General features: G+C 48.3%; 2 protein-coding genes across 3 annotated transcripts in view; one reads left to right on the plus strand and one right to left on the minus strand.

The window, feature by feature from the left end:
- The first annotated feature begins 52 nt into the window (after window positions 1-52).
- The window catches only part of Ttc1 (Tetratricopeptide repeat domain 1), a 37,537-nt gene continuing 9,870 nt past the window's right edge, over window positions 53-27,719 (plus strand). The window contains exons 1-2 of the mRNA XM_076526041.1: window positions 53-149; window positions 853-1,023. The gene's annotated coding sequence lies outside the window, so the exon portion shown is untranslated. The remainder of the gene's footprint in view (window positions 150-852; window positions 1,024-27,719) is intronic.
- Window positions 142-26,896, minus strand: Tk (tachykinin). 2 transcript variants are annotated; one of them, XM_033476853.2, is made up of 7 exons: window positions 26,589-26,896; window positions 6,045-6,231; window positions 4,228-4,482; window positions 3,585-3,851; window positions 2,583-2,778; window positions 2,251-2,486; window positions 142-1,577 (listed from the first exon to the last, which is right to left on the minus strand). In XM_033476853.2, exons 1-6 carry the CDS (start codon window positions 26,819-26,821, stop codon window positions 2,314-2,316), a joined length of 1,311 nt encoding a protein of 436 aa, XP_033332744.2. In that variant the 5' UTR covers window positions 26,822-26,896; the 3' UTR covers window positions 142-1,577; window positions 2,251-2,313. The 2 variants fall into 2 exon arrangements, with proteins under 2 accessions (XP_033332744.2, XP_076382152.1); XM_076526037.1 differs by lacking the exon at window positions 26,589-26,896 and adding an exon at window positions 9,410-9,432.

Raw genomic sequence — 27,719 nt, forward strand, 5'->3', positions numbered from 1 at the left:
TTTCTTCAACGTTCAACTTCGGTTCGAAACGAAACGGTTTATTTTATTTATTTAAAGCACGCGAACCATTTGTAAAACGATGAATGAACGTACGACGAGGCGAGGAGGACAGAAGCATGCGCAGTATATCGGCACGATCGATAACGAAGGTATGCTTGCATTTATTGATATGTATTTGATTAGCTCATACACAGTAGGTACACAGAAAACAGACATACATACATTGTATCTATATCGAACAGTACGCTATACCAAACTATATAATATAATGCACGTATTACACGACGAATGTTTTGTTCCGCGATAATCGCGTACGATCCACTTTCTTAGCGCCTAGTAACTTTGCGATATTATTTGTATTATATTGATTACACACGATATCGCTTGCGTAAAATAGATCCGCGTACAAACGACGCGTAGACAGAGTTTCTCTTTGGTCTGTACTTCACGTATTCTTTTCCCGACATCGATTCCGTAGAATGTATACAATCAACGAAAATCGGCGAAACAACATAATATAACGTTATTCTATCGAGAACGTTTATTATACGTGGTATATACATATCGGTTCATCGTTCCATCTATTCAATCCTCAAAAAAAATAGAATTGCCTGCTCTGCCATTTATCCTCGTATACAGCTTTCGTATTTTCCATATTTTTCATATTTTTAGTATTTTCCATATTTTTAGTATTTTCCATATTTTTCATATTTTCCATATTTTTCATATTTTCAATATTTTTCATATTTTTCATATTTTCCATACTTTTCATATTTTTCATATTTTTCACATTTTTCATATTTTCCATAGTTTTCGTAGCTTTCATAACTGTAACAGTTTTGGTCGCTCCAGATTGACTGCAGCTTCTCCGAAACAATCGACGACCCGGAAACGAAGAAGCGCCTCGTGTATTTATTATCGGGGAAAACTTCCAAGCGTATACATATATATACATACATACATACATACACATCGTACAGCAACGGAAAGGAATAGACCCGCTCTTTACGGCCGATATCGAAGGTAACTATTATTTACATTCGATACTATATTCTATACTCTACATACGATGGCGTTCACTGATCGTTCCTACGAAAACGCAATTACGGTAAATTCTCCTTAATTAACGCTCAGATTGTGCACAAAAGACTGGACACTTTTGGAAGAGGAGATACGATTGTTCGATTTTATAGTTATCGATTATCAACAACTATGAAAAGCTCGAACGACCGGTATCACTCCTTCTCAAATTGTTCATTTTTGTGTAGAATTTGAACGTCAATTAGGGAGAATTAACTGTATTACGGTGTCGACAACGCGCCGATCGCGACGATACGCTCGACCGTGGACACAAGCGAATCCAATTTGAAATTAAGGAACACCCTTCTATTCTAAAAACTGGAAACCAAACCGATTATTATAACACGGTACACGCGTTACACCTATGTTTTGTTATCAAGTGGATCGCTTTCGAATACAAGTTACAAGAAAGAAACGCAAACCCTAATGTTATGCTAATCGTTACGTGCTTTTGTCATTACCAAGAGGAACGTCAACATCAGCTGATATCCGAATACCTGAAATAAAAGCACGTTTCAGTTTCCGATTGCAAGTATACGTGCATAGATACAAGGTGTCCCAAAAATGTTGGAATTAAACGAAATGGGCGATTTCTAAGGTGATTCGAAGACACATTTTCCTTAGTAATTAATTAATTAACGAATTATTACAGTAATTGAAGGAGCCTTCGCTTGTTCCCCTCACCCCGCAAAAATCTTGGGGGACTTCTCGTCATTTGTTATAATTGTTTTTACTCGATTACATATTCGACGATTTATCGAATACAGACAAATATAACAGATATTATTAAAAATATAATAATTCTTTTGAAAATAGCGTAGCTATTTTTAGCGTCGCCTCAAAGTCGCTACTCTAGTGCAAAGGGTTAAAGACGCTTTTACGTTAGCCAAAATGTCGTCCGCAATTTTGTTAATTATCAACGAGTAACACGGACCAATCGGGGAGCCAGCACGACTGGAGCCCGGTCCACGCGACCAATGGCGCGTCGAGCTCGCCATCGCGCCAAAATTCGTGCTCGCTCTCTGATTGGTCCGCGTTTTCCGTTAATAACTCGTCAGCAGAGGACATTTTCGCCGAGGAGAAAGTTACTTAAAATAATCTCAGCCCATTTCATTTATGATTGTTTATCGAATATTTTTGGAAAGCCCAGTAGTTTCCGTAGTCTTTTACCTAGTAACATCGACGATTTCTCGATCGCATTCATTTCACGCGCCCAATGCGTCGTCGAACGCATTAGAAGACGGATCGGTGTTGCAACATGGAGGACTTCTTGCCTCTGACACCCACGAATTTCCCGCGGAACTCCCATCGTGGATTCTTTTTGCCCCGAACTCCGACGTATCTGTAGGGCGATCGTTTCGCGATCTCGTAAGCAGCCGCTTTCTCTCCTCGGTCGTTGTTCGTTCCTGAAAAAAAAAGAAACGAAAACGATCTAACGTGAGTGAAGCTTAGACAAACAGAAAATAAGAAAAAATGTCGAAATTCAACGGAGCAGACATCACCTTGGTAGCTCGAACTGACTTCGTAAATCTGCGACACGTCTCTTTTACCTCTCATTCCGTGAAAACCCATTCGTGTTCTCTTCAGCGACTCGATAATGTTTCTTTCGCGAATATCTGTACCTCTCTTGGCGTACTCGGACGGATTGATCGGGTAATCGACGTAGCCCGCGAGCGAGTCTTTCTTGCCGCGCATACCCTGCAAAGTGTTTCATTAATTGTAGTATTATTAATCGTTACATTTCCTCGTAAAGTTGACCGAGTTGCAAATCTTAGAAGTTCAGAAGTGTACTAGATTTTAGAGGTGTACAGGCTGAGCCAATAAATGTGTTCATTTTTCATGGTGTCTGTTAAAACGACGAGGTTGAATTTATTTCAATTATTAATTTTGAAATTATATTAACACACGAATATAATATATAATAATATATATTAATTACTATAAATTACACTCTGGAATCTGCCTATGCTTGATTTTGGCATAGGTCAGAAATGACCCGGCTTCGGCCCTTACGAGGTCCGTCCTCCAAGGTTTAAGAAACTTTTAAGGAACTAATGTTCCTTACAATTAACTTAGACAATTTTTATCTTGCCATTTAACCCTTCGCACTCGAAGCCATTTCAACTGTAAATCTAAATTAATTTTTTTGACTTACGGTATCTCCATTTTACATGACAAAGTGCATTTTATGCGCACGAAATTTAGTCTTGCGACTCGTACAACAGTTGGACTCTTAATAATTTTTTACATCTAAACTTTGATAATATAAAAATGATCTTGGAACGTGATATAACAATTTTAGTGGTGCCTCAGAGTGCAAAGGGTTAATCTTGCAATTTTTATCTTGCACCGAGAAACCTCTCGGAAACGTAAGAGCGCCGATCACCGCGAACATCGCGTTTCACGAATCGCGGCCACCATTTTGGAAAAAAAGAGAACACCGCTGCGCTTCGCGCCGTGAAAGCGGACGAGATAGAAAGCATTAGGGGTGTGCCGATACTAACGTGAAAACCTCCCATACGGGCCCTTTTCTCGAGCTGCTCTACAGCGTCGAGGATCACCTTCTTCCCTCTCATTCCTTGAAATCCCATCGGTGCCCTCTTCTCCCACTCGTCCAGAATCTCGTTCTTCCCGTCGCGCGCGTCTTCATCCCGGAACCTACCGACCGTCATCGACGGTGTCCTCGCGTCGTAGTCCTCGCCGTAATCGAACAAATACGTGTCCTCGTCCTGGTATCCCATCGTGTTCCTCCTTTCAATTTCGTTCAAGATCTGTTCGCAATATTTAAAAAAACAGTGTCGTTAAAACGAATTCGAAATATGCAGCTAGATGGTGTCATCGATCACAGCGATGTCTCTCTAATTGACGCTAAGATTGTCCACAGAAATGGACAATTTGGGGAAGAGGAGACACGATTATTGTTCGAGCCTTGCGGCTCATTCTTATAGTTACGAATTGTGAACAATTCGAGCAATTGCGAGCAGCGAGGCTCGAATAATCGTATCTCCTCTTCCCAAATCGTCCATTTTTTGTGGACAATCTTAGCGTCAATTAGAGAGACATTATACTGTGTATCGCATCGACCATGAGAGAGCGACGTAAACGCAATTTCGTTGATCGACGTAGACGCATGTGGTGATCGTTTACCTCCGCGAGCGACTTCTTGCCCCTCGTCCCTTGAAATCCCATCGGTGCCCGTTTATAATGCTCGTCCTGGTTATTATAGTATGCTCTTTTTTCGTACGCGTCGCCCGGCGCGTAAGGATCCTCCGGGTCGGAGCTTAGGCTGTCCTTTTTGCCCCTCGTCCCTTGAAAGCCCATGGGCGCCCGTTTGTCGGCGGTTTCCGGGGCTAGATCGTGCTCGATGTCCTCCGCCATTGAGTCCTTTTTGCCTCGCATGCCCTGTACACGGGTTCACACACGAAGCGTAATTAATATATAATTAATAATAATATAATATAACATAAATATAATAATAATATAATAATATAATACAAAATAATAATGTAACATAATATAAATTAATAGTATAATTAATAATATAATAATTAATATATTCATTTAATTTCGGCCTCGAGGCTCAGAAGTGGAATTCGCATGCATTTCTAAATGTTCCTTGACCTACCCTCGTACCACTTCTTCTTCGGTTCTCCACTCATCGTTCCCCGCATCTTACCCTAATCTATTCCAAGCTAACGTATCCTAATTTATTCTACTTGTAATTTGCAAATTACAGTCACAAAAATTACGAATTATAATTACAATTGTAAATATCTTGCATATTCTTCCTTCCTCCACCTGCAGCCCCTTCTAATTTTTCTTTACGTTTTGTGAGCTATTTATTATTATTATTTGTATTATTATTGTTATTACTGTCGTTATTATTACTTTTATTATTATTATCGTCAGTTATTGTTTTCCGATTTTCCCTTTCATCGTCGTTTAATTTATATTCATAAAGAGTTTAAGAAAGCGAGGAAGAAAGCTCTCTCTCGCTCTTTTTCTCTCTTTCTCTCATTCTCAGTATCTCTCTAATATCTCTCTTTCTCTCTCTTCCTTTCCGTTTTTCTTCCACTATTCGTCCTCGCCCTAAAACCATCTCAATTAATATCCTCCGTCCTCTCCCCCCGTTGTTCTCGCTATCACAACCCCCTCTTCTCTCGTTTAGGCACTTCTTTGCTATCGCTCTCACGAGGAACAGTCAACCTTCCGTCGGCAAACTACTTTTTTTTCTTTTACTAACGCGGTCGAGAACTTTGGTCCTTCGCGCTTCGGGCATGATTTCCTTTACTGTTTCTAGACTCTAAGAAAATTTGAGAAAATTCGCGGAATGCACACCGCTGTTTCTACTTTCATACACAAACGACGATAAAGTTCGTTTTGGCTGGACGAACCAGGTATCCTAAACCTTTCGTTCAACGAACATGTTCAACGATGAAAATTTCGCCTGGGTAATTAAAGACCCGGCTTGTACGGCGATCGCTTAATAACGCTGTTAATCTTACCGTCAATAACCGAGCAAGCTTTTGCACATTCTCTTCAAAATACTTTTCGTACCCCGGTGAAATATATTTCAATATCCGCCGTTATTTATATCCTCCCCTGGGGGGAGGGGGCAGCTCTTAAGGATAGAGAACGTAGGGAGGAGTGAAAATTGTCCGGACAATTAATAAACATAATATTTCATTGCGCTAATAAATATAAAATAAGCGAAAATTAATGTTTACATAATTAATGTTTATATAAAAGACTGTTTCACAATAACTGCATGAAACAGTGACGTAACATAAGCAGCCCATCGCAAGGGAACCCTCGTCCCCTTTGTTTGTTGTCGAACATCGTCGACGATTTTGATTATCGATGCAATTGTTAATAAACTCGTTTTGTAAGCGTCTTTTCGTTTAACAAACTATCGCCTTGATGAGCTATCTTCTCTCGCGTCTTTTCGTTTTATAATACTTTACCTGGAAGCCCATGGGTGCTCGCTTAGCGATCCCGGCGTCCTCCGAGGGCCCGAAGTTCTTATTCCCGCGCATTTCTTCGAAGCTCATGGGATCATCCTTCACGGATAGTACGTTGTTCGACGAGGGGTCATCGGCGAGCGCGAGTGCAATGGTCGCTGCCAAACAGAGGCACGAACGGACGATCATCCTGCAACAGAGAAACGCGTTATTTCTGCAGACTCGTTGGAATTGATCGATGCAATCGGATTTACGAATCGAAGGCGAAACGACTCGGTTATCCTGCTATCCGTCGTCGCGATGACTCGCGCGTTATAACACGTTGCAGCGCGTTGCGCGAAGAAAAGCCGCGCCGTCGAGTCCCGAACTCGTTATCACACGCCTATTTTCATCCAATAGGCGTAGGGCATCGATTCGACGTAGGGCAGGACGTAGCATACACAGGGTGTCCCAAAAACGCCTCGCAATCCGGTTCCTAAGGTGATTTGAAGCAACTTTTTCCTCAGCGAAAATGCGATCCGCGGCTTCGTTCGCGAGTTATTAACGAAAAACAGCGACCAATGAGCGGCCGAGCCAAGGCCAAGGTCGCCTGGCGCCAGGCGGCCGAGCCAATGAGCGTAACCGGGCGCCGTTGACTGGGCCGCCTGGCGCCAGCCGAGCTCGCCTCTGATTGGTCGCTGCTTTTTCGTTAATAATTCGCGAACGACGCCTCGTAGAAAATTTTCGTAAAGGAAAAAGTTGTTACAGATGACCTCAGGAATCTCTCACTGTTCTCGCTTGTACAATAATTTTGGGACAGCCTGTAGAACACGCGGCACACGGCAGACGACATATGGAGACACGAGGATGCAGGGAGATAGCGGGATCGACGATGAACGCGAGCGAAATGTCGATACGCGCATCCCGTTTTAATATTCGAATGAAACTCAATTTCGAAGCATATTTGCAGCCGATCGGGCCGTCCGCTGGCCGGGTTTGATTTCGGTGCTGTCGGCGCCGTTTCATCGAAGGTCTCTCGGCCGGCTCGAATCAAGGGAACCTTGCTCTTTCCTTCTTCGATTGTTAAGGCTCGGAACGAGCCTCTTCGACGCAATCGAGGCCGAAGGGGATCGACGATTTTTGTTCCCTCAGTTAGGCGTCGTCGAGAGACGTTTTGCGAGTTTGAAGTTGAGTTCGACCGACGTGCGTTGCCTTTCAACAACGGGAAGACCGAATTTATTCTCAGACTTTCCGCCGCTTTTTATTACAACGCGTGCTCGGAGCGAGAAGTTTATTCTAATCGCGTCCTACGGAGAAAAAGTCCTCGTTGTTTCAACGATTTCCAGATGAAAACTGCGATGTCGGTGAATTTGTACGACAGCGACAACCCTTTACATTGGAAATGATTTTAGCTCTGAGTTGAAAATAGCTTCTTCCGATTCGGATATTTTTATGGTCGGAAGCATTTTTAGCAAATTATTATATTATATTATATTATATTATATTATATTATATTAAATTATTATAATATAATAATATTATATATATAATATTATATTATTTTATTATAATATAATAATATTATATATATAATATTATATTATATTATTATAATATTAGAATATAGAGAGGGTGAGGGTGAAGGGTCGTGTACTACGAGCCGCTAAAACCGAAGGAAACCGCCGAATATAATATGAAAAATTAAAACGTCTCGGTGCTGATTTAATGCGAAATAATTATCAATCGCATCAAATCGCCGAAAAGCGACTACGCGGTAACGCGCGGCCCGTTGTTGCTGCATCCGTGGAAAGAACACCGATGGACCTTGAATGAGAATTTCTCCCAGCACCGGCGTATTCTTCGTACTTACAGTGGCGTGCAGAAATTCCCGGCCAGAGATGATTTCGGCAATTTTCCTTGCGAGAGAGAAAAGCCTTAAGAAATTTTTCCTAATACCATGTGCAACGCTATACAACTCTAAGGGTATATATCTGTGGTGCTGTTATTGCTCTACGATAAGGGCAGGTTATTGCTACAAAATATTAATTATAACACGTTTAAGTAACGTGCCGCGAAATTGTTGCACCATGAAAACTTAGCATTATTTTATCGTTGAACGCAGGTCAGGAACTTTCGAACGCTCTAGTTTCGCTCACCCTTCGAATATTAAACGCGTCCAAAGAGTAAACAGCTTTGATCGTTTCTGTATGAATCATTTCGCTTGATACGCCGTTGTACACGATGCCTCTAAAAAAAATGTCCGAGGCTTTTCTTTTCGAAGCAAAAATTACGAAGACTGAGACCCAGGCCCGAGAAATTTTGCACGCCGTCGCGACCACCCAAGCAGATTCCCACGAATTTCGATCGATGGCCTCGCGCTTCGAAAGATACACGTTTCCAGAACGAAGGAGAGCTCGAAAATTGGGCTGCAGAGGGAATCGGTTCAAAAATAGATCGTTCTTTCTGGAATTGAAATCCTGTCAGAAAATTGCGAAAAAATTGCATACGCTCCGGCGGGCAAGTAGCAGTAATTTCTACCTAATTCGCGATCAGATTTGCACTCCACAAAGATGGACGATTTGGGGAGAGGAGATGCGATTATAATTTTTGATTATAATTATGTATTATAATAATTAATATATATATATATATATAGTATTAATATATAATTAGTAATAGAATTGATACATAATTAATAATGTAATCAATATAATCAATAATAATCAATATAATATAATTGATAATGCAATCAGTAAATAATTGACAATATAATTAATAATATAATCAATAAATAATCGATAATACTATTAATGTATATATTAATGAAATTGGAATATTATTAATAATGTAATCAAGAAATAATTGATAACACAATTAATGTATATATTAATGTAATTGATATATAATTGATAATAGAATCAATAATTAATTATATAACATTAATATATTAATAACAATTACAATATTCTTTTATTATACCTTTTCATAGTCATTGACAATCGTTAACCATAAAAACGAGCCTTGAAACTCGAACAATCGTATCTCCTCTTCCCAAACTGTCCATTTCTGTGCTCAATGTAACCACGAATCAGGAAAAAATCACATCGACCGAACCATTCGCGCAATCATTTCTCAACCAAATACCAAAACACGGAAATACCGAAACAACGTCGCCCAACGAGACCGTGTAACGGAACACGACGAAGCCGACGATTGTCGTCGACAGCGATATTTCCCGCGATGTTTCCCCGCGACGAAAATAGTCTTCGGTTCGATCGTGCGATCGTACGATCGAATCCGGCTGGATCGTTCTCGCGATCGTCGTTCCGACGGCTAGCAAACGGCCGAGCCACGCGTCAACGTATCAAGGTGTCAACGTATCAACGAACTTGCGAGCGGGAGAGCCGCGCAGGGGTCGGAAAAGTAAAAGCGTCGCTTCGTCGAGGTCAGCTGGGCCGTCGTTGACGTCGGACCGAACCGAAAGTACCCTCCCGGCACCGGCGCGGCCGATATAAACAGCGACGGCCGACGGCCAGGGGAAACGGGTGCGGTGGTCGCAAGGTGGTAGGATCGGGTAGCACGGCGGACTGTGCCAGCAAACGGGAAGACAAGGGATGTTAGCAGAGGCAGGCAGGCAGGCAAGCAACGGCAGGGTTGGCTCGTGCTATAGACTCCGCTGCGGCGAGCCGGCGTTTCTTCACGGATCGGTCGCTCGTGTAATCGTTGGAAACGAGAGCCTCCTCCCTCCGCTCCTCCCTACAATTTCTCTTAAAATCGATGATCCGCATCTGGAGAGAACCTTTTTCTAAGCGAGACCAGCCGAGGCGAGACGCGAGGCAAGGCGAGACGAGGCGATGCGGCGAATCGCTCGAAAATGAGCGGGCCGAGGCGAGGCGAGGCAAGGCGAGGCAAGGCAGTGAATCGCTCGAAAATGAGAGAACTGAGGCAAAGCGAGACGAAACGCGAGGCGAGGCGGCGAATCGCTCAAGAATGAGCGGACCGAGGCGAGGCGAGACGAGACGTGAAGCGAGAGAGACGCGAGGCGAGGCGGCGAATCGCTCGAAAATGAGCGGGCCGAGGCGAGGTAAGGCGAGGCGGCGAATCGCTCGGAAATGAGCGGACGAGGCGAGAAACAGCGAAGGGAACAAGGCGGAACGTGAAACGAAACGCGTCGATAACGCGCGATTGCTATCACGTGGACGCGGAGCACCGCGATTGCATCGAGAGATAAAGGAAAACGGCGTCCCGGTTTATCGTACGTCGAATAGCAGGGTGATACGTTCGCATAATACGGCTGCGAACGCGCGGAACGGCGCGAATGCGCGGGCGGAACACGGGCGGCTCGTAAAAATCGCATCGGAACGGTTCCGAATCGTTTGCTTTTCTCCGCGCGACGGCAATCAATCTCTCGCGCTCCCGGAGCGCGTTTCGAGGCGACACGCCGGCTCGCGTCCGCCTTGCGGAAAACGCGAGCGACGGTGACCTTTACCTTCACCCTTGCGTCTTTACTTTTAGCTTTGCTTGTACCTGGCGGCGTTAACTTTAGCTTTATCTTTACGCTTGTCTCCTCGGCGGCGGCGGCGGCTTCGACTCGGACCGGAAATCGGGAACCGCGTCGCTCGCCGTTTTCCGCGGCGGTTCCTCCTCCGCACGTCGGAATAAACGCGACGTTATTATTGTGTCGCGTAACGAGTGCGCCGATAATTCGTTTTAATATGCTTTCGCTAATTGGACTTCGCAGATCTGCCGACGAAAAAACTCTGCGTTTTTGGTGACCTTTCGCACGGCTATCGATTATCGAACCTCGAACGGCGGGAGAAAACGTCGAACGGCCGCCGCGAGTGCCGAGAAACACGTCTCTCGGTTTCTCGACTGGTTATCGCGGAAGGAGAGAGAGGAGGAGAACGCGAACTCGTCGCGGCCCGTCGCGGTTTTCCATTCGCCGTTAAACCTTGAATTCGCATCGACGATAAATGGCCGCGATATCTCGCCGCCGCGGCGGACGCCGCGAGCCGCGTCGTTTAAACGGCGGTATATGTAGATCGCGCGGAATATTTGATCGGCTAATAATAATAATAATAACGTTCGCCTTGTTTCACGCGCGACGTTGAAACGCCGTTACCCGCGGCGCCTCGTTTATACGCGGAAACGTGTAGCCCCGTGCAATAAAAAGCGGGCCGGTGATTCAATGCGCGGAAACTCGCGGCGATTTCGATGCGTCCTCGAGGATCCACGTCGACGCACCACGTTTCCCATCGAATTATGGAAATGGTCGTACGAACGGTTAACCTCGTTTCGATCTCGAGTGCGCCCCTCTCCCTCCCCCCTGCACGCGCGAGGCGAATCGTTTAAACGACGATTATCGATTACACAAACTTTCGAACCGACGGGATCGGTCGTTGTCGCGTCGTCGCACGTCTTAACCTCGTCGTCCGATCCGTCGCGATGCTGTTCGATTGATCGACGAGCTGTCCGTTGTCCGTTGTCTGACGGCGTTGTTGTCCGACGGCGCGGCATGAATCGCGCGGATATCGGGACTCGTCGCGGCGACGGGTCCGCGCGCGACGAACGGACGCTGGACAGAGAAGATCTGTTGAATTACTTTAAGAATTTAGAGAGAGCTTTTCGGCGAGACGTCGGCGACGAAGGCGTCTCGAGACGGAATCGTCGCTGGTCCGGGCACCCTGGATACATCGAGAAGGCACCTCGGCGACACCTAAAGGAGATTATCGCGTCGACGGACTTTCGTGTACGCGAGGGTTGGTCCGAGGCGGACGTGGAACGACTCCGGGACGCAAATTCTGGATGCTGTCGATCGGAGACGAATCGAAGCGAAGGGAACGCGTCGGTCGTGCCGTTGTTCGTCGCGGGAACGAAAGCGTTTTTTGGCGCGGTGAAAGAAAGGTCGACGGGGCGGTCGTCGAGTATTGTTTTAAACGACGATTGTGGGGTGTTTGGAATCGTGGACGATCTGAAGAGTTCGGAGATCCTGCGGTGCGAGGAATTGTTGAACGAACGCTGCGAAAAGAGATCGGGAGCGACGGCGACGGCGAGGTATGTTTTTGTGGGTAAAGCAGAGAGAGAGAGAGAGAGAGAGAGAGAGAGAGAGAGACAGAGAGAAAAAGAGAGACATAGAGAGAGAGAAAGAGAAAGACAATGAGAGCGAGAGAAAGAGAGAAAGATAATGAGAGCGAGAGAGAGAGCGAGAGATCGGAAGAGAGCAAGAGAGAGCGAAAGAGAGCCAGATATCGCGAGAGAGAGAGCGCGAGAGTGAGAGCAAGAGAGAGCGAAAGAGAGCCAGATATCGCGAGAGAGAGCAAGAGAGAGAGGAAGAAAGAGAGAACAAGTTCTACCGAAAGCCCGACCGAAGTCCCAACTTTCAGAAACCACGTAACCGCGGGCCCGAACCTTGAAAACCGTCGCAAACGGGACTCCAGAAACGCGGGAGAACGAATAAGGCTTTTGGAAGATGGGACCGTGAAGGCAGAAGACCGAGATCCGTGCAAACAACTTACAAACACTCGACGGGAACGATTCGATTGGTGGCGCGTAACAGATAGCGAAGCAGCGGCGGAACAATGCGTCGAGAGTGGTCGTCGCTGTGCCGCAAACGTCGACGTCGAGCGTCCACGGGATCGATACGGCAATCGTGATCGGATCGTCGACGAGGCGACGGGAAAGATCTGTTTGAAGGCGAGTCGAGCGGAGAGCCGCGAGCAAGCAACGCGTCCCGAATACGCTTGCACGGGGGTGCATCGGCTCGATTCGCGTTCTCACCTGGAAAGGGTTCGGGAAACGGTGCACGCCAGCGAATCGGACGCAACCTGTTGCAGCTGCGGCGTCTGTCGCGCGGCATTTCGCCTCGATTTCACCGCGAACGACGATTCGACGGGGCAATTAGAGACGCCGACGAGCTGTCGGAAGTGCGCGCCGATAGCGGCGGTAACGCGGAACGCGGCCGCGCCGTCGAGATCTCGTTTGTCGGAATCGCGTTCGAATCTTGGGGCCGCGATCGCGTGCCGTCCAAACGAGCGACGTTTTTCGAATCGCTGCCGCGACGGCCGATCGTTTCGCGAACCGTTCGCCGTTCGGAAAAGGAACGAGAAGACGATCGCGCCCGGGAATTCGTTCGGCGATTACCGCGGTCGCGAGCTCGTGAAACCGATGAACAACGTCGGCAAGGCTCGTTCGAGGAAAGTGCTCGTTTATCCGCCTCGCGGTCAAGCGGGTCCGCCGTTGACGCTTTACAAAAGCAGCTCGAACATCGACTGCGTCGTAGACGGAAGTCCAAGGGACGGGTTCCGTTATAGCGTCACCTACGTGCAAACGTTCCGCAGCTCGTTCTGGCGGCCCGACGATCGCGACTGGTAGAAGGATCGTCGACGATACGAATCGTCGCCGCGACGGTCCCCGGAAATCTACGCGCTCCCTGGGATCGATAGCTCGTCTCGCCTCGTATCGGACACCGTCGTGCCGCAGAAAGCGCCCGACGGTGGCGAGAAACAAGCATTTTCTCGCTGAAATCGTGAATTCAATTTCTGATGCAACTTTTCGATGTTTTATGTTACGCGATATTATCGACGTTACGGAATTTATTTTTTGAACAACGTTTCTAGGGGAGAAATACGTGAAATTGTACGATTAATTTGTGACTAATGAACGGTAAATTGTCGTCGAATTAACCGCTTGCCGGGCTCTGATGTGTCTAACTCGTCGTGAAAATTTCTAACGATAACTTTAAATTGGAACAAAATTCGAATTTCTTGTCGTCGATGTTTAAGCAGTCTGGTAACAATTTACTTCGACGATGAGCATCAATTTTCTTTCGATTAATTGACCGACGCGCGCGATTCAAACAAATTGATCGTGGGAAAATCGGCGATTGATTTCATCGACCGGAGAAAAAATCGTCTATTACTAAAAAATGAATCGTTTATATATCGACGATTGTAGAGAATAGAAATTTTCTCCCCTTTCTTGTCAGAATTACAAAGACCGCGCTATGGTTTCTTCGCGATAGCCTAAACCGTATACTTATCGTCTGAAATCGATTTTGCGACCAAACTGAGCACTTTTTATAATCGCAACCCTTGCTTCGAGCGATTCTGCTACGAATGCTATTATATCGTTGCTCGTCTTCGTCACCGCTCGCATAATCGAATTAAATTTCTTTGAATTCAATTAAAAGAAAAATTTAATTTTCTTCCTTGAGTTCTACATCCAAGTGTTTGTGTTTTATACACCCTTGCGCGACTGCTTCGTTATTATTCTCTCGTTCTTGCAACAAAGGACTACTATCCCGCCGATCGATAAAGTTATTCAAACAAATTAATTAAATTGCAAGTCTACGACACGGTATGCTCGAACAATTTAATTTATACAATTGCCGATTTCCTATCACGAGTGATCGGCGAGATTTATTTTATCAGTCGATTGAATCAAGATTTTTCGCCGGTTTATCCTTCTCTAATCAAATATCGACGATTATTTTCGTCGATCTATCGAATCGATCGCCATTACCCCGGCGATTTTTAATCAATTTTTAATCAATTTAACCATTCGACGATTAAATTTCATCAATCGATTATATCAATCGCCAATTTTATGTCAAGATTAATCATTTTAATCGTAAGCATTAATCAATTGATCGAGCAACAAATTTTGATCGATTCGTGACGAACTCTTAATAAATATCCCTATAATGCATAATTTATTCGCTAGTTGTCAATTAAACATGTGGTTAAGTATATATTATATGTATATATAATAGTAATAATAACAATAATAATAACAATAATAATAATAATAATAATATAACCTTAACTCTTTGCTCTCGAAGCCATTTTAATTGTAAATCTAAGGGTTAATACATAACCTAATATAATATAACATAACCTTGACATAACCTTAATAATAATAATCATAGTAATAATAAAGTTAAATAATATATAATTTTAGTTATAGATCTCTATATAATAGTAATAATAATAATAATAATAATAATAATAATAATAATAATAATAAAAATAATAAACTTAAACAATAAATGTATAATCTCAGTTATTATACAATATCTTTCTATGCTTTTTTGTACGAAAACCGAGCTCCGCGCGCCGCGAGATCGACAAATTGTCCACGACGGAAGCAAACGGACAATTATTTCGCGGTTCCGTCGTCGAAAACAAATTCGTCCGAGAACGATTTGACAACCAATAGCGATCATTATATCGAATCGATCCACCGGTTCGAATCGTAGGCTTTATTTTCAATCGGCAGTTCGTTTCGGCCGGACGCCTGCGTCGGTTCGCCCTCGCCGGCGAGTCTCGACTTTCTAAGGAAATACCAGCCCCCGGAACGATGGTAACTAAGCTAATCGAGTAAACGATAAATTGCGCGCGGTAAATTGCGAAGTCGTTGACGTGGAATCGCGTCGACGAGGCCCGCCGCGTCGAGCCGCCCCGTCGAGCTTGATTGCTTCGGTGTTTGTTAAATCGTTGTATCGTTTGTTGTCGGCCGAGTGCTCGATTACTTTGCGCTCGCCTTCCGCTCCTCGAAACCCGGCCGATTACCGCGTCGGCCGCGCCACAAATTACACGGTCGATCCACGAAAAATTCGCTTCGCTCGTCTTCCCGAGTCCCGAACGTCGAACTCGAACGTCGAACTTCGAATTCGAGTTCCACGCGCCGCTCGAACGGTTCCTCGCCGCAGTTGCGTCGCTCGAAACGGAAATCCGTTACGAGTTCCGAACGTCGAACTCGAATTCGAGTTCCACGCGCCGTTAGAACGGTTCCTCGCCGCAGTTGCGTCGCTCGAAACGGAAATCCGTTACGAGTTCCGAACGTCGAACTCGAATTCGAGTTCCACGCGCCGTTAGAACGGTTCCTTGCCGCAGTTGCGTCGCTCGAAACGGAAATCCGTTACGAGTCCCGAACGTCGAACTCGAATTCGAGTTCCACGCGACGCTGCAACGGTTCCTTGCCGCAGTTGCGTCGCTCGAAACGGAAATCCGTTACGAGTCCCGAACGTCGAACTCGAATTCGAGTTCCACGCGCCGCTGGAACGGTTCCTCGCCGCAGTCGCGTCGCTCGAAACGGAAATCCGTTACGAGCCCGGATAAAAGGAGCGCGAGCAAGGCGGCAACGTCGCAGGGACGACGTCGACGAGTGGTTATTGAAAAAGCCGCCGCGTCTGTAAAGCGTTCAACGAACGATAAGCCGTTGAATGTGTTGCTTCCGTGCGCCCACGTTGCACCGCAAGGTGCACGGGCGTGCGCTCGCGCGACCGCTCAATTTAGAACCTTTTAAAGTACAACCGCGACTAATATAACAACGCAGGTAACGCATAACTTTTCACCGAGTTCTTCTGTAAAGACTTTAACGTGGCCGATAAAAATGTCAATACCCATACCCGCGGCTCTGTGTATCCGCGAGGGCGCGCGCGCGCGCGCACGAGTGTTTTTTTCTTTATTCCGCAAGAAAACAACGGTCGGGCTTAACGGGAACGGCTTGCACGCGGGTATCTCGACTTCGATTCTCCGGTTGATTCGCGCGCTGTTATTCTTTCGACTGTTTACACGGCCAACATCCATTTGTCGCGCCGCGAGTCGCCTAATACAGTAATGTCTCTCTAATTGACGCTCAGATTGTCCACGAAAATGGACAATTTTGGTAGAGGAGATGCGATTGTTCGAGCCTTGTGGCTCGCTTTTTATGGTTATTATTTTATTGCCTATTTTTGGGCGCGATCTGAGCGTCAGTAAGAGAGACATTACTGTACGGTAATGTCTCCCATACTGACGCTCAGATTGTCCACGAAAATGGACGATTTTGGTAGAGGAGATGCGATTGTTCGAGCCTTGTGGCTCGCTTTTTATGGTTATTATTTTATTGCCTATTTTTGGGCGCGATCTGAGCGTCAGTATGGGAGACATTACTGTACGGTAATGTCTCCCATACTGACGCTCAGATTGTCCACGAAAATGGACGATTTTGAAAGAGGAGAGACGATTATCCGACCCTTGCACCTCGTTTTTATAGTTGTTGACAATCGATAATCCTTTTCCAAAATTGTCCATTAATAATTTAATAATTTAATAATATAATAATAAATAATAATCGTATCTGCACTCCCCAAATGGTCCATTTTTGTGTAAAATCTGAGCGTCAATTAGAATTTACTGTAATTGCCAGCCGGTTCAGGGGAAGTTCCAATTGATGAGGACTAAACAGAAGACCATGTACAGTAATGTCTCTCTAAATGACGCTCAGATTGTCCACAAATATGGACAATTTAGCAAGTGGAGATACAGCCACGAATTGTCAACAACTATAAAAAACGAGCCGCAAGGTTCGAACAATCGTATCTCCTCTCCCCAAATTGTCCATTTTCGTGCACGATCTGAGCGTCAATTAGGGAGACATTACTGTAATCGTTTACGCGATCGCGCTTCGCAAAAAATTGACGCTCGCGCGAGAATGCCGCGCGTTCCTGCGGGCCCCGCGGTGTGTTCCGTCGACGATGAATCGCCGCCTCGAATCCCTGTTGCATCCCCGTGACCTAAAACCTTTGATCGCGCGTGCGGCAATGACGCCGCCGACGCCTGCCCCCTTAGGGTTAACGCCAACGCGCGCGAACAGTCGCGCGGCGAGAACAGACACCGACTAGAAATTCGCGCGCGCGCGTAACAGAAGCCCCAGCTCGTATCATCACGGAGTAGTAGTCGGCTTATTGTTTCGTGTTTCCTGAATATGGCGACGGTACGTGCGAGGCGACGCGCTGAATATCGTCCGCGAATATTGCCGAGTTCGCGCGGAACGACCGCGCGCCGTTGCGTTTCTGATACCGTTGTCCTTATCGCGGCGAACGGGGCCGGCGCAACTTTCCGCGACCACGGACGCGCCCGTGATCCCGATTGTTTTACGGTCTTGCCATTTTCTCGATTTAACCGTCGCGTTCGCTACTTTCTCGCGAAAACGAAAGAAAATGGAAAAGCGGGAGCCAGAGCGAGAGAGAGAGAGAGCGCGAGAGAAAAAGAGAGCGTGAGAGAAAGATAGCGCGAGAGAGAGAGAGCACGAGAGAGAGCACGAGACAGAGCGCGAGAGAGAAAGAAAAGAAATTTGCTCGCACTTGCTCAGGACGAAGAAACGCGGGCGAGTTTTTTACGCGGGCCGCCGCGTACACGCGTGTGCCGCGCCGCGAATATCCGCGCGGCGGGAGGGGGGGGGTGTTGCGGCTCGCGCGAGAACTTTGCCCGCGGCAAACGAGATTTTCCCGTTGATCGGCGCTCGGACGCCGCACTGTCGTATCGCGTGTCGCGTATCGCGTGTCCGTCCGTGTCACACAGGATTCTGTAATTTCAAAGCTTGATTCCGGCGCGCAGCTTGAAAATTAGATCTATGATCGAGAAAGGGTGTATAATCCGTCGTGTCTCCGGTAACGTTCGCAACCGGTGACATTCTAACGGGCTTACGGGCGCGACGGTTCTCTTCCGCTTCGGATATAAACGCGTAAACGTCGACGAGACGTACGCGGCGGCCTCCGCGCGGCCCACCCGTTTTCTCCGTCGACTTTGTTGTCCCGCGGAACGACGCGCGATCTTCCTCGCCGCCGCGGACGCGTTTCGCTGGCAGCCGAGAAAATTAGAAAGTTTACAGCCCAGATTCCGCGATCCGTCGAATAACGCCGCGACAGGCGCGACTGGAGAGCTTACGGTCCGCGTTGGTTTACGGCGACGATCTCGAATGCGACTCGCGGCATCTCTCCCGGGGATTCTATGTATTCTAATTGCGAACCGTTGCCACGCGTACCGCGCCGTTCCGACTTTCCCGATGGCGACTCCCCCGACGGTTTTCGCCGATGGCTTTCCCCGACGGACGGAGCTTCTCGTCGGCGACGCACCGAGATGGCTGACGCGACGTTTTCAGGATTACAGAAGCTTTAGCTGTTATTAAGAATCGCTTGGATCCTTCAGTCTCTCCCTCGCCCCCTCCCACCCACCGCGCAAAGCTTCGATGGTATCCGCAATTATTTCTGTCGGTGAAACGAGTTTGAATTAACCCCTGAAACGACTTCGTTTCGAACGGTAAAGGGAACGAGACGGGGACTACTCGTCCCGGAGGGCGAGGGGACGCGCTACATTCGACAGTGCAAACACGTTTTGGATAACGTAACGGGCCAAACAGCTCCGAGGCACTACGACCACTTGCTCCATTCTTCTCCCGCGACCTTCCGACGAAAGGAAATTGTGACAAGGGGTGTGTCACATGTCGGATTTTCTCGTTCCGTGCTGATCTCTCTCTCGCGCTCTCTTTCTCTCGCGCTCTCTCTCGCGCAAGGCCCGAATAATCGCATCTGCTCTCCACAAGTTGTCCATTTCTGTGTACAATCCGAGCGTCAATTTGCTTGAATTTACTGTTCGTACGCACGATCCCATCGTGTTTTCTGCACTCGCATGGCAAGGCGAGGCGAGACGAGGCGACTCTGATGGTCGTTCGAGTTGGTGGATTCGTTGGATACACGGTTTCGGGAGGGTTCTGTCACGAAAGGAGGCGAGCGAAACTGTTCTCTCTTTGTTCGTCAAACGTTGTTTACAGAGTTTCGCGTAATTGCGTGGACGTATCCGCGTACCAGTCGACGATACGGGCTTGTGCTCTGTACAGGGTGTCCGATAAATTATGTTTAAACCAGAACGAAGCGATTCCCGAGATCATTCGAAGTAACTTTTTCCTTTGCAAAAATGTTCTCCGAGGCATCGTTTACGAGTTATCAGCGAAAAACAGTGACCAATGAGAGGCGAGCTCTCGCCTAGAGCTAGGCGGCTGAGTCAACGAGCGCGCGGAGTGCGGTACCGCTGATTGGCTCGGCCGCCTAGCGCTACGCGAGCTCGCCTCTGATTGGTCACTGTTTTTCGTTGATAACTCGTAAACGAAGCTGCGGATCGCATTTTCGCTAAGGAAAAAGTTTCTTCAAATCATCTCAGGAATCTCCTGCTTCAAGATTGCGAGACGTTCTTTGGACACCCTGTGTATCGAAGCAATAACGTTCCTATTTGAAGCAGTTCCTTTTTCCGTGAGATTTTTCTTTTCCCGAGGTAATGTCTTCGTTGCCAAAGCGAATTGCAATCGATAATCGCCGCCCGCGGGTTTACAATGATCGCGCACGATAATAATTTAATCATTTATTTGTACACATGTACGCGACACAATCCTTTGTAATGCCTGCGACATCAAAGCGAAAGCACGCGATTATAATTGAGGAGATTCCTGAAAAAGGAGTCCATATCGCCATATTGTACGACGAGGTATGGCCTTTTGAAACGGTGTGCACAAGTTTTTCGAAACCGGTCGAAACAGCTTGACTTTTTAGAAAATGTTACAGGGATGTGGTTCACCGTACAATAGCGCAACGGTTCAAACGAATACAACGCGTCCGTCGGAACACGATATGTCGTACGCCGGATATCAGATGACGCATGTCGGATCGGACATCGGATAAACGTGAGAAAAAGGATCCCGTCAAAAAAAAGAAAAAACGTCACCCGGCAGAGAGACGCGTTCGCGAGAAGAATAAGTTAAAGATTAAACAGTTAGGGTCGGGGGTTGTGCGCCGGGAGCGTTTTCGTTACAAAGGCGCGATGGAACGAACTGCTTCTCGAAACGTCTCGACCCGCGCAACGGTGCCCCGTTCTCCGAAAAAAATTGAGTCGATCGCACAACGGAAAAACCATTTCGACGAAAGAAGCGGAGCAAAGAAAAGAACCATCGCGTGCTAACTCGATTAATTTGAGCGTGAAAATGGATGCATAAGCAAAGGGAAACTTCTTGACGGTTTCAAATGGGTATTATAGTTGCAAATTGCTGCGCGATCTCAATAGGTGACTTCGCCTCTCCCCCTCTCTCTCTCTCGTTCTCTCTCGGTCATGCTCGCTCTCTCGATATTGCTCGCTCTCTCTTGCGCTCTCTCTCGCGCTCTCTTTCTCTCTCGCGTACTGTCTCTCGCGCTCTCTCTCTCGCGCTCTGTCTCTCGCGCTCTCTCTCTCCCGCTCTCTTTCGCTCTCTCTCTCTCTCTCTTGCTCTCTCTCTCGCGCGATATCTCGCTCTCTCACTCGCTTCCTCTCGCTTCCTCTCGCTTCCTCTCACACTCTCTTGCTCTCTTTCTCTCGCTCGCTCTTTCTCTCTCTCTCTCTCTCTCTCTCTCTCTCTCTCTCTCTCTCTCTTCCACAAAAAAGCGTCCAAGGCGACCGTTAAATTTTTCCAAAGCCCCGCGTCCCACCCACAGATCTCGTTCGCGGAAATGCTTGCCGCGTTTCACCCGCCGCGATCGGAACGAGCGGCCGTACGCCGCGTAATCTCGAAAATATTACTAGGAATACGAGCATGAAAATGAGACGGCTTTGAATGCGCGTCCGCCAAGTAAATCGGAACGAATTCCCGTTCCCGGATTTCCCGTTGCGTTTCACCTATTTCTTCCTGTTACTCGATAATCCCGGAAAGGTTACCGCGATGTACCTCCCGCGTAATCATCGTGAATGGATACCCCGGCGACGGACCCGCTGGCACGCCGGAAGGGACTCCTACGTATTATCTCGGGACGGTTCGAAATTATTTGCACGAGCGTACGCCGTACCGCGCGAGGGCACCCGGCACAGATCGGCCAACACGTTAAAGCGCACAGTGGACCTTCCGTTTGGCCGGTTGTCGGTCCTCTTCGACCGACACGATCTACATGTAATTTCTCCCGAATTCGCGCTCGGATTGCGCGCAAGAAATGGACAATTCGGGAAGACAAGATACTCAATAATTAGAAAGTATATTATTATTATTATTATCGTACTTTTGTCTCGGTCGACGCGAGTTCGAAGGCACTGACAGCGATCCGAACGTCGCTTAGACGGCATCCGCGTTTAGGTTAAAAAATAACGCCAGCCGCCTCGACGGAGAGAACCCGCGGCGAAATCGGCTCCGCGTTTAACGCGTTAACGCGAATTGGATTCGCGAATCCCGCGATCTCCGGCTGCCCCGCCAAGGAACCGCCGAGCCGGTAATAGATCGTTCTCGAAACAATTATAAAGATCGCAATCGCGCGCCGACGTCGACCTCGACGTCGACGTCTCGAGCAGCGAGCTCGTTTAGGATGTTCCCCAGCGAGCAAGGAGCTCGATCAAGTTCGTGGAATAACAGAGAAGTATCCAATTACGAGGGGATTAGCCGCCGGTTAACTCGCAATGGGAAAATTCGTTGCTTGTCCGGGACGACGACGACGACGATAACAGCAACGTCGACGAGCGGGGTATGAGATCGCGTCGTCTGCGAGACCGGCCGGGAGACTCGTTCGACCAAATAAAAACGCGATCCAACAAGTGGACGCGTCGCGTACGCTCGCAGGCATCTTTCACTGCGAGCTAAAGCGATCGCGGGCCGCGAGCGAAATCAGTAGTATAAGCTAGCATGTGTCAGACGGACGCGGTGCGACGGTGCCGGGCGATCCGGGCGAAGAATTTCCTCGCGTCCCACGTCGGATTCTCGACGCAGATAAGAAGTTCGATTTCGGTCGCATATCTCACGAGCGTCGCTGGGAATAAGCTCGGTTAGGTTGCACCGTTGCAATTGATTCGATCGTTGCAGTCGCGGGTCCGCGGCTAATTGCGACGCGAAACTTTTAATTAAGAACGTCCGTGGGTCGACGACGACGACGACGATGATACAACGGTCCGGACGCGATACCATCTACGGTAATTTCTGGCAGAAATGTTCGGGGAGGTCGGGTTTGAAACCGGCGAATACCGAGGAGTCGCGATTCTTTGAGATTCGCGGCTCGTTTTTATAGAAACTCGGCGCAGCCCGTGAAAGAAGGCAGGCGGCCAGCGTGCGCCGGTTTATTTTAATGCGAATATAGAGCGGTGCTGGAATGAAAACGGTGACTTAACTTCCTTTTTTTAGTTCTAATTTTGTTGCCAACGATTCGAAGACGATTCGCGGGCGACTTGACACGATTCGGAGGCAATTCCGGGGCCACTTGACGCGATTCGAAGGCGATTCGGAGGTCGTACGACAGGATTTCGAAGCTGTTCGGAGGTCATATGATACGATTTAAAGGCGATTCGGAGGTCATGTGACACGATTCGATCCAATTCGGAGGTCGTATGACACGATTTAAGGGCAATTGGGAGGAGACACGATATCATTCGAAGCTATTTGGAGGCCACATGACTCGCGATTCAAAGGCAGTGTGGAGGTCATATGCTACAATTCGAAGGCAATTTTATTATTATAGAATTTATTCCAAGCATGGGGAGACTTACAGCATATGACACGATTCAAAGCAATTGGGAGGTCCTATTACACGATTCGAAGACAATTTAGAAGTCATGTGACTCGAAGGCAATTCGGAGGACATATGACACGATTCAAAGCAATTCAGAGGTCCTATGACACGATTCGAAGGCAATTTAGAGGCCACATGCGACGATTCGACGGTCACATACCTAGTACAGTAAATTCTCCCTAATTGACGCTCAGATCGTCCACAAATGGACAATCTGGGAACAAGAGATCCGATTATTCGAGCCTCGCGGCTCGTTTTCATAGTCACCGATTCACAACAACCATAAAAACGAGCCGCGAGGCTCGAACAATCGCATCTCCTCTCCTCAAATTCTCAATTTTTGTGCGCAATCCGAGCTCGAATTAGGGAAAAATTACTATACCTCGTAGCCCCACGGCTTTTCTCACCTGACCCACACTCAAACGGACCATTTTACATCGCCTTTCGAGAATTCGCGTCGCGCGCCGCATCCGGCGTAGCAATAAATCGCATAGGCGTCGAACCAGCACAGCGAAATTCCCAGAAACCCGAGATCTGGCATTTCTGGGAGAAATCGCCGTGCCGCCTGACGCATCCGCGACAAGAAATACACAAAACGAAGGAGCAATCGGTTCTCTGAAACGCGCTGTTTCGCGTTGTTTCTCCTCGCCGTCGCCCGAAGACAAAGGCGGCGGCGGCGGCGGCCGGCGGACGGGAAAGCGACGCGGCGAAATGATTAAACGAGCCGCGGGGAAGACGAAAGAATAATGGAGAAACGGAAGGGAACGGTCGACTGATTATCTAGGAAATCAAGATGCAACGATCCGGCCGCGCCGCGGCGCGGCTCCCTTTAACGGTCCCCGTTCCGCCGACGCTGAACGCAATATCCGCGCGGCGTGCGTCGCGGCCGCCGCATCTTTGCACGCGGACAAATCATTCGTAATTGCAAACGGAGGAATATTCCGGCGCGGGGCTCTCTCGGCCGCCCTCTGAACCCGCGTGATTGAAAACTCGCGCACGCCGCGCGCGTCCAATCTCCGAGCGTTTCGCGAAAAAGCGTCTTCTCAGCCTAGAAAGCAAAGTGCAAAGCTCGCGACGAAACTGCACGATGCTCCGCGACGCGACGCGATCACCGTCGCATCGACTGACCGGAAAATTCGCCGAGAATCCGAAACCGTCGCGCAATCCGTCGCGGAAACGGCCGGCGGCCTGTTCTATTCCGCGCGCGCGTTTCACCTCGGCGACCGCTCGCCCGGCGAAAGAAGGGCCGGCGAGCGCGAAGCGGGTGCACGAAGCGGGCGCGTTCAATTATCCCGGCGGACACATTCGCAATTCGAGGCGGAACGTTTACGTTCTCCCCGGAGGTGGCCGGCCGCCTCGGCTCCGTCCGAGGAAAATTAAACGCGCGGCGCTACGGCCGCGGCAACGAAAACCGGGCCGGAGTCGCCCTTTGACCCGTCGCACCGAAGAATATTTTTCCAAGTTCGGTGCCCGCGTTTCCGAGCCCGGAACCCTCAGAACTGTTTGTACATTCGCGCCTTCGCTTTGCCGCAGCGCCCCGGTCAATGTTATGCTTGTCCCGGCGGACAGTTTCCGCGCGACGCCGCGCGGCACCAGATACACGCTGGACGCGTTAGAAGAGGGTTTCGGATTTTCCCTTCGCCGCGACCCTGTCCCGTTAATAAAACCTTTCTCGTTCGCGGTCGCGTCCGAGGCGAGAGCCGTTTTCACGGCGCGCACAGGACGACGTGTGCGCGTATTGTGCGCCGATAATGCGCAACCCGGCGAGATACCTATTGTCTCGAAGGAACTTTACCTTTTGTGGAAAATCCGCGGGACACATGCACGCGCGTGCCTGCCCCGTTGTGTGCGCCTTGCCGAGAGAAAAGTGTGCGCCGCGGTTGGTCCTCAAGGACGGATACGCGAGCGAGCGAGCGAGCGGTGTACGTTGTGACTTACGAAAGTTCGCTCGGGAACGCTTGGGAACGCTTGCGAACGCTTCGCAATGCTTCTAATAAATGCTTGGAAACGCTTGCGAACGCTTCGAGAGGCATGCAGACGCATCGAAATAATTGAAAACGCTTCAAAATGCTTGGAAACGCGGCGGAAGGCTTGGAAACGCTTGGGAACGCTGCGAAATGCTTCGAAATGCTTGAAATCGCTTCAAAACGATTCGAAACGCTTGCAAACGCTTCGAGGGGCATCGAAATAATTGAAAACGCTTCGAAATACTTGGGAACGCTTCAAAATGCTTGGAAATGTTTCGAAATGCTTGGGAAGGCTTCGAAATCCTTGGAAGTGCTTCAAAATGCTTGGAAACGTTTCGGAACGCTCTGAAACGCTCCGAAACACCCTGATATGCTTCGAAATGCTTGGAAATATTTCGAAATGCTTGAAAACACTTCGAAATGCATGAGAATGCTTCGAAATGCTTGAAAATGCATAGAAACGCTCCGAAATGTTCCGAAACGCTTGAAAACGCTTCGAAATGCTCAGAAACGCTTGGAAATGCTTGAAAACGCACCGAAACGCTTCGAAATACTTGCAAACGCTTCGATGCGCTTGCAAACGCTTCGAAACATTTCTAAACGTTTCAAAATGCTTGCAAACGCTTCGAAACGCATCGAAACGCTCCGAAACGCTTCGAAACACTTAAAAATGCTTGCAAACGCTTCAAAACGCATCGAAAACGCTCGCAAACGCATCGAAACTCTTGAGAACGCTCTAAAACGCTCGATAACGCTTCAAAATAATAATACATTCCGAAGACAAAAATCTGCAAGAAAATGAAAAAGGGTCGAGCATGCGCGAGCGCGCAGTCGCTCGAACGTCGAACGCCGATTCGATTCGAAAGAACGATACCGGTCGCGCGTTTCTTCTCGCGTCCGTCTCTCTTTCCTCTTTCCTCTTTCTTTCATCCGTCCAGCTGTTTCTCCGTATGCCACGCAAAGGCGTACCCTTACGCAGCGCGCGTACGAAAAGGGGCACCGTAGCGAGCGTCGGCCGCGAGCCGATACTGTGACCGTTTTCCTCGCGTTCGCGTTCGCGAGTTTCGCGAATCGCGACCACATTGTTCGAAATTACGCTCGTCTCAATCTAACGCGCTCGAAATCGTCACCTAAATTGCTTATGCCACCGCCGACGGAACAAATCGGCGCGGTCTCGACGGCTTCCACCGACGAACGGTCGCTGCTTAAAAACGAAGGGGAAGAGAAAGAAAAAAAAGAAAAAGAAAGAAGGCGTGTGCGTTGATTGGTGGCTCCTACCTTTCTCGAGTGGTAGACGTGCGACAAGCGGGCGACTTTCGAAGAAGCGGGTCGTCGTCGTCGTCGGCTCGACGACTTCCGGTCGGATCGCAGTCTCCTCGGAACGAAGAAGTCCGACGTCTGTTCTTCCGGACTTCACGGAACGGGACGCGTTCGGCCGGTTCAAAGGGTAAGACCTTCTCGACGTGACGGACAACGATGAACTGGCGCTCCGCGTGCTTCACCTTATACATAGGCCGGCGGCGGTGACGTCACAGATCACCGGGACCAATCGGAGAGCAGAGTGTCCGCGGCACCGTTGCGTTAGTGACAGAATCAGATCGCGGTACCCTTTTCGTCATAAATACCTGTCCGCGTCGGACACGGGAGACCCGCGGTTCCGCGGACCTCCCACCTTCTCCCCCCCTCATTCTTTTTCGTTCCTTTCGACCGTTCCCCGGTCTCGTCGGCTTTCCGCGGACCCGGCCGCGTTCGGACGAGCAATCGGCGTATATCCCGTTTCGAATCCCGCGGCACGGGATCCGTCCATCCGCGATGCTTTATCGCGATTGCGAGCGCGTACATCGATCCATCCGCGAGCCGTTTCGACGGCGGTTCCGTCGGTCGGCCGTTGCTTGGGACAATGCTTAACTTTAGGTGGGCCGCTAAAAAAAGAAAAAAAATCGATTTTATTCCGGCCAGTACATTGCAATAAACGTATATAAAGTTAAATTATTGTTTACGTCCTGATACTTGACGTCAAAAATGTTCATCTCGGGCCGCGAGTTTGACACCCCCGGTTTAGGTCGTCTTCGCGTTCTCCGTCGCGTTTCGTTAACCGGCGCGGTTCCGCGATGGATAATACGGATGGATCGGCAGGAAATTAAACGATCGTCCGGATAAGATTCTTAAATGCGCGCGACGGATAACGAGGGAACGTTGTTCGGGGGACGACACCCGGCATCGTCGTTTCGACGGGACGCGCGCGGGCCGCGATTAATGCAGTTGTTGTTCCGCGGCAGTTCCGATGAATATTCATACCGGTTCACCGTATTATTATCCTATGTACCTAGGAGAGAAGATACGATAAACGTATTCCGAGTTGGACGAAAACGAGGCGCAACTTCGGCGGTGCCTCGCTCCGTTTTCGGT

The sequence above is a fragment of the Megalopta genalis genome, chromosome 13, assembly GCF_051020955.1.
Source record: "Megalopta genalis isolate 19385.01 chromosome 13, iyMegGena1_principal, whole genome shotgun sequence".
Taxonomy (NCBI): Eukaryota; Metazoa; Arthropoda; class Insecta; order Hymenoptera; family Halictidae; genus Megalopta; species Megalopta genalis.

Bases quoted from the DNA above. Each gene is read 5' to 3' on its own strand.
- Tk (XM_033476853.2), bottom strand. From the start codon at position 26,821: ATGTATAAGGTGAAGCACGCGGAGCGCCAGTTCATCGTTGTCCGTCAC. The intron at 2,779-3,584 runs GTTAGTATCGGC...AACACTTTGCAG, and splicing joins CCCGTATGGGAGGTTTTCAC to GGTATGCGCGGCAAGAAAGA. The intron at 2,487-2,582 runs GTGATGTCTGCT...TTTTTTTTTCAG, and splicing joins AGTCAGTTCGAGCTACCAAG to GAACGAACAACGACCGAGGA.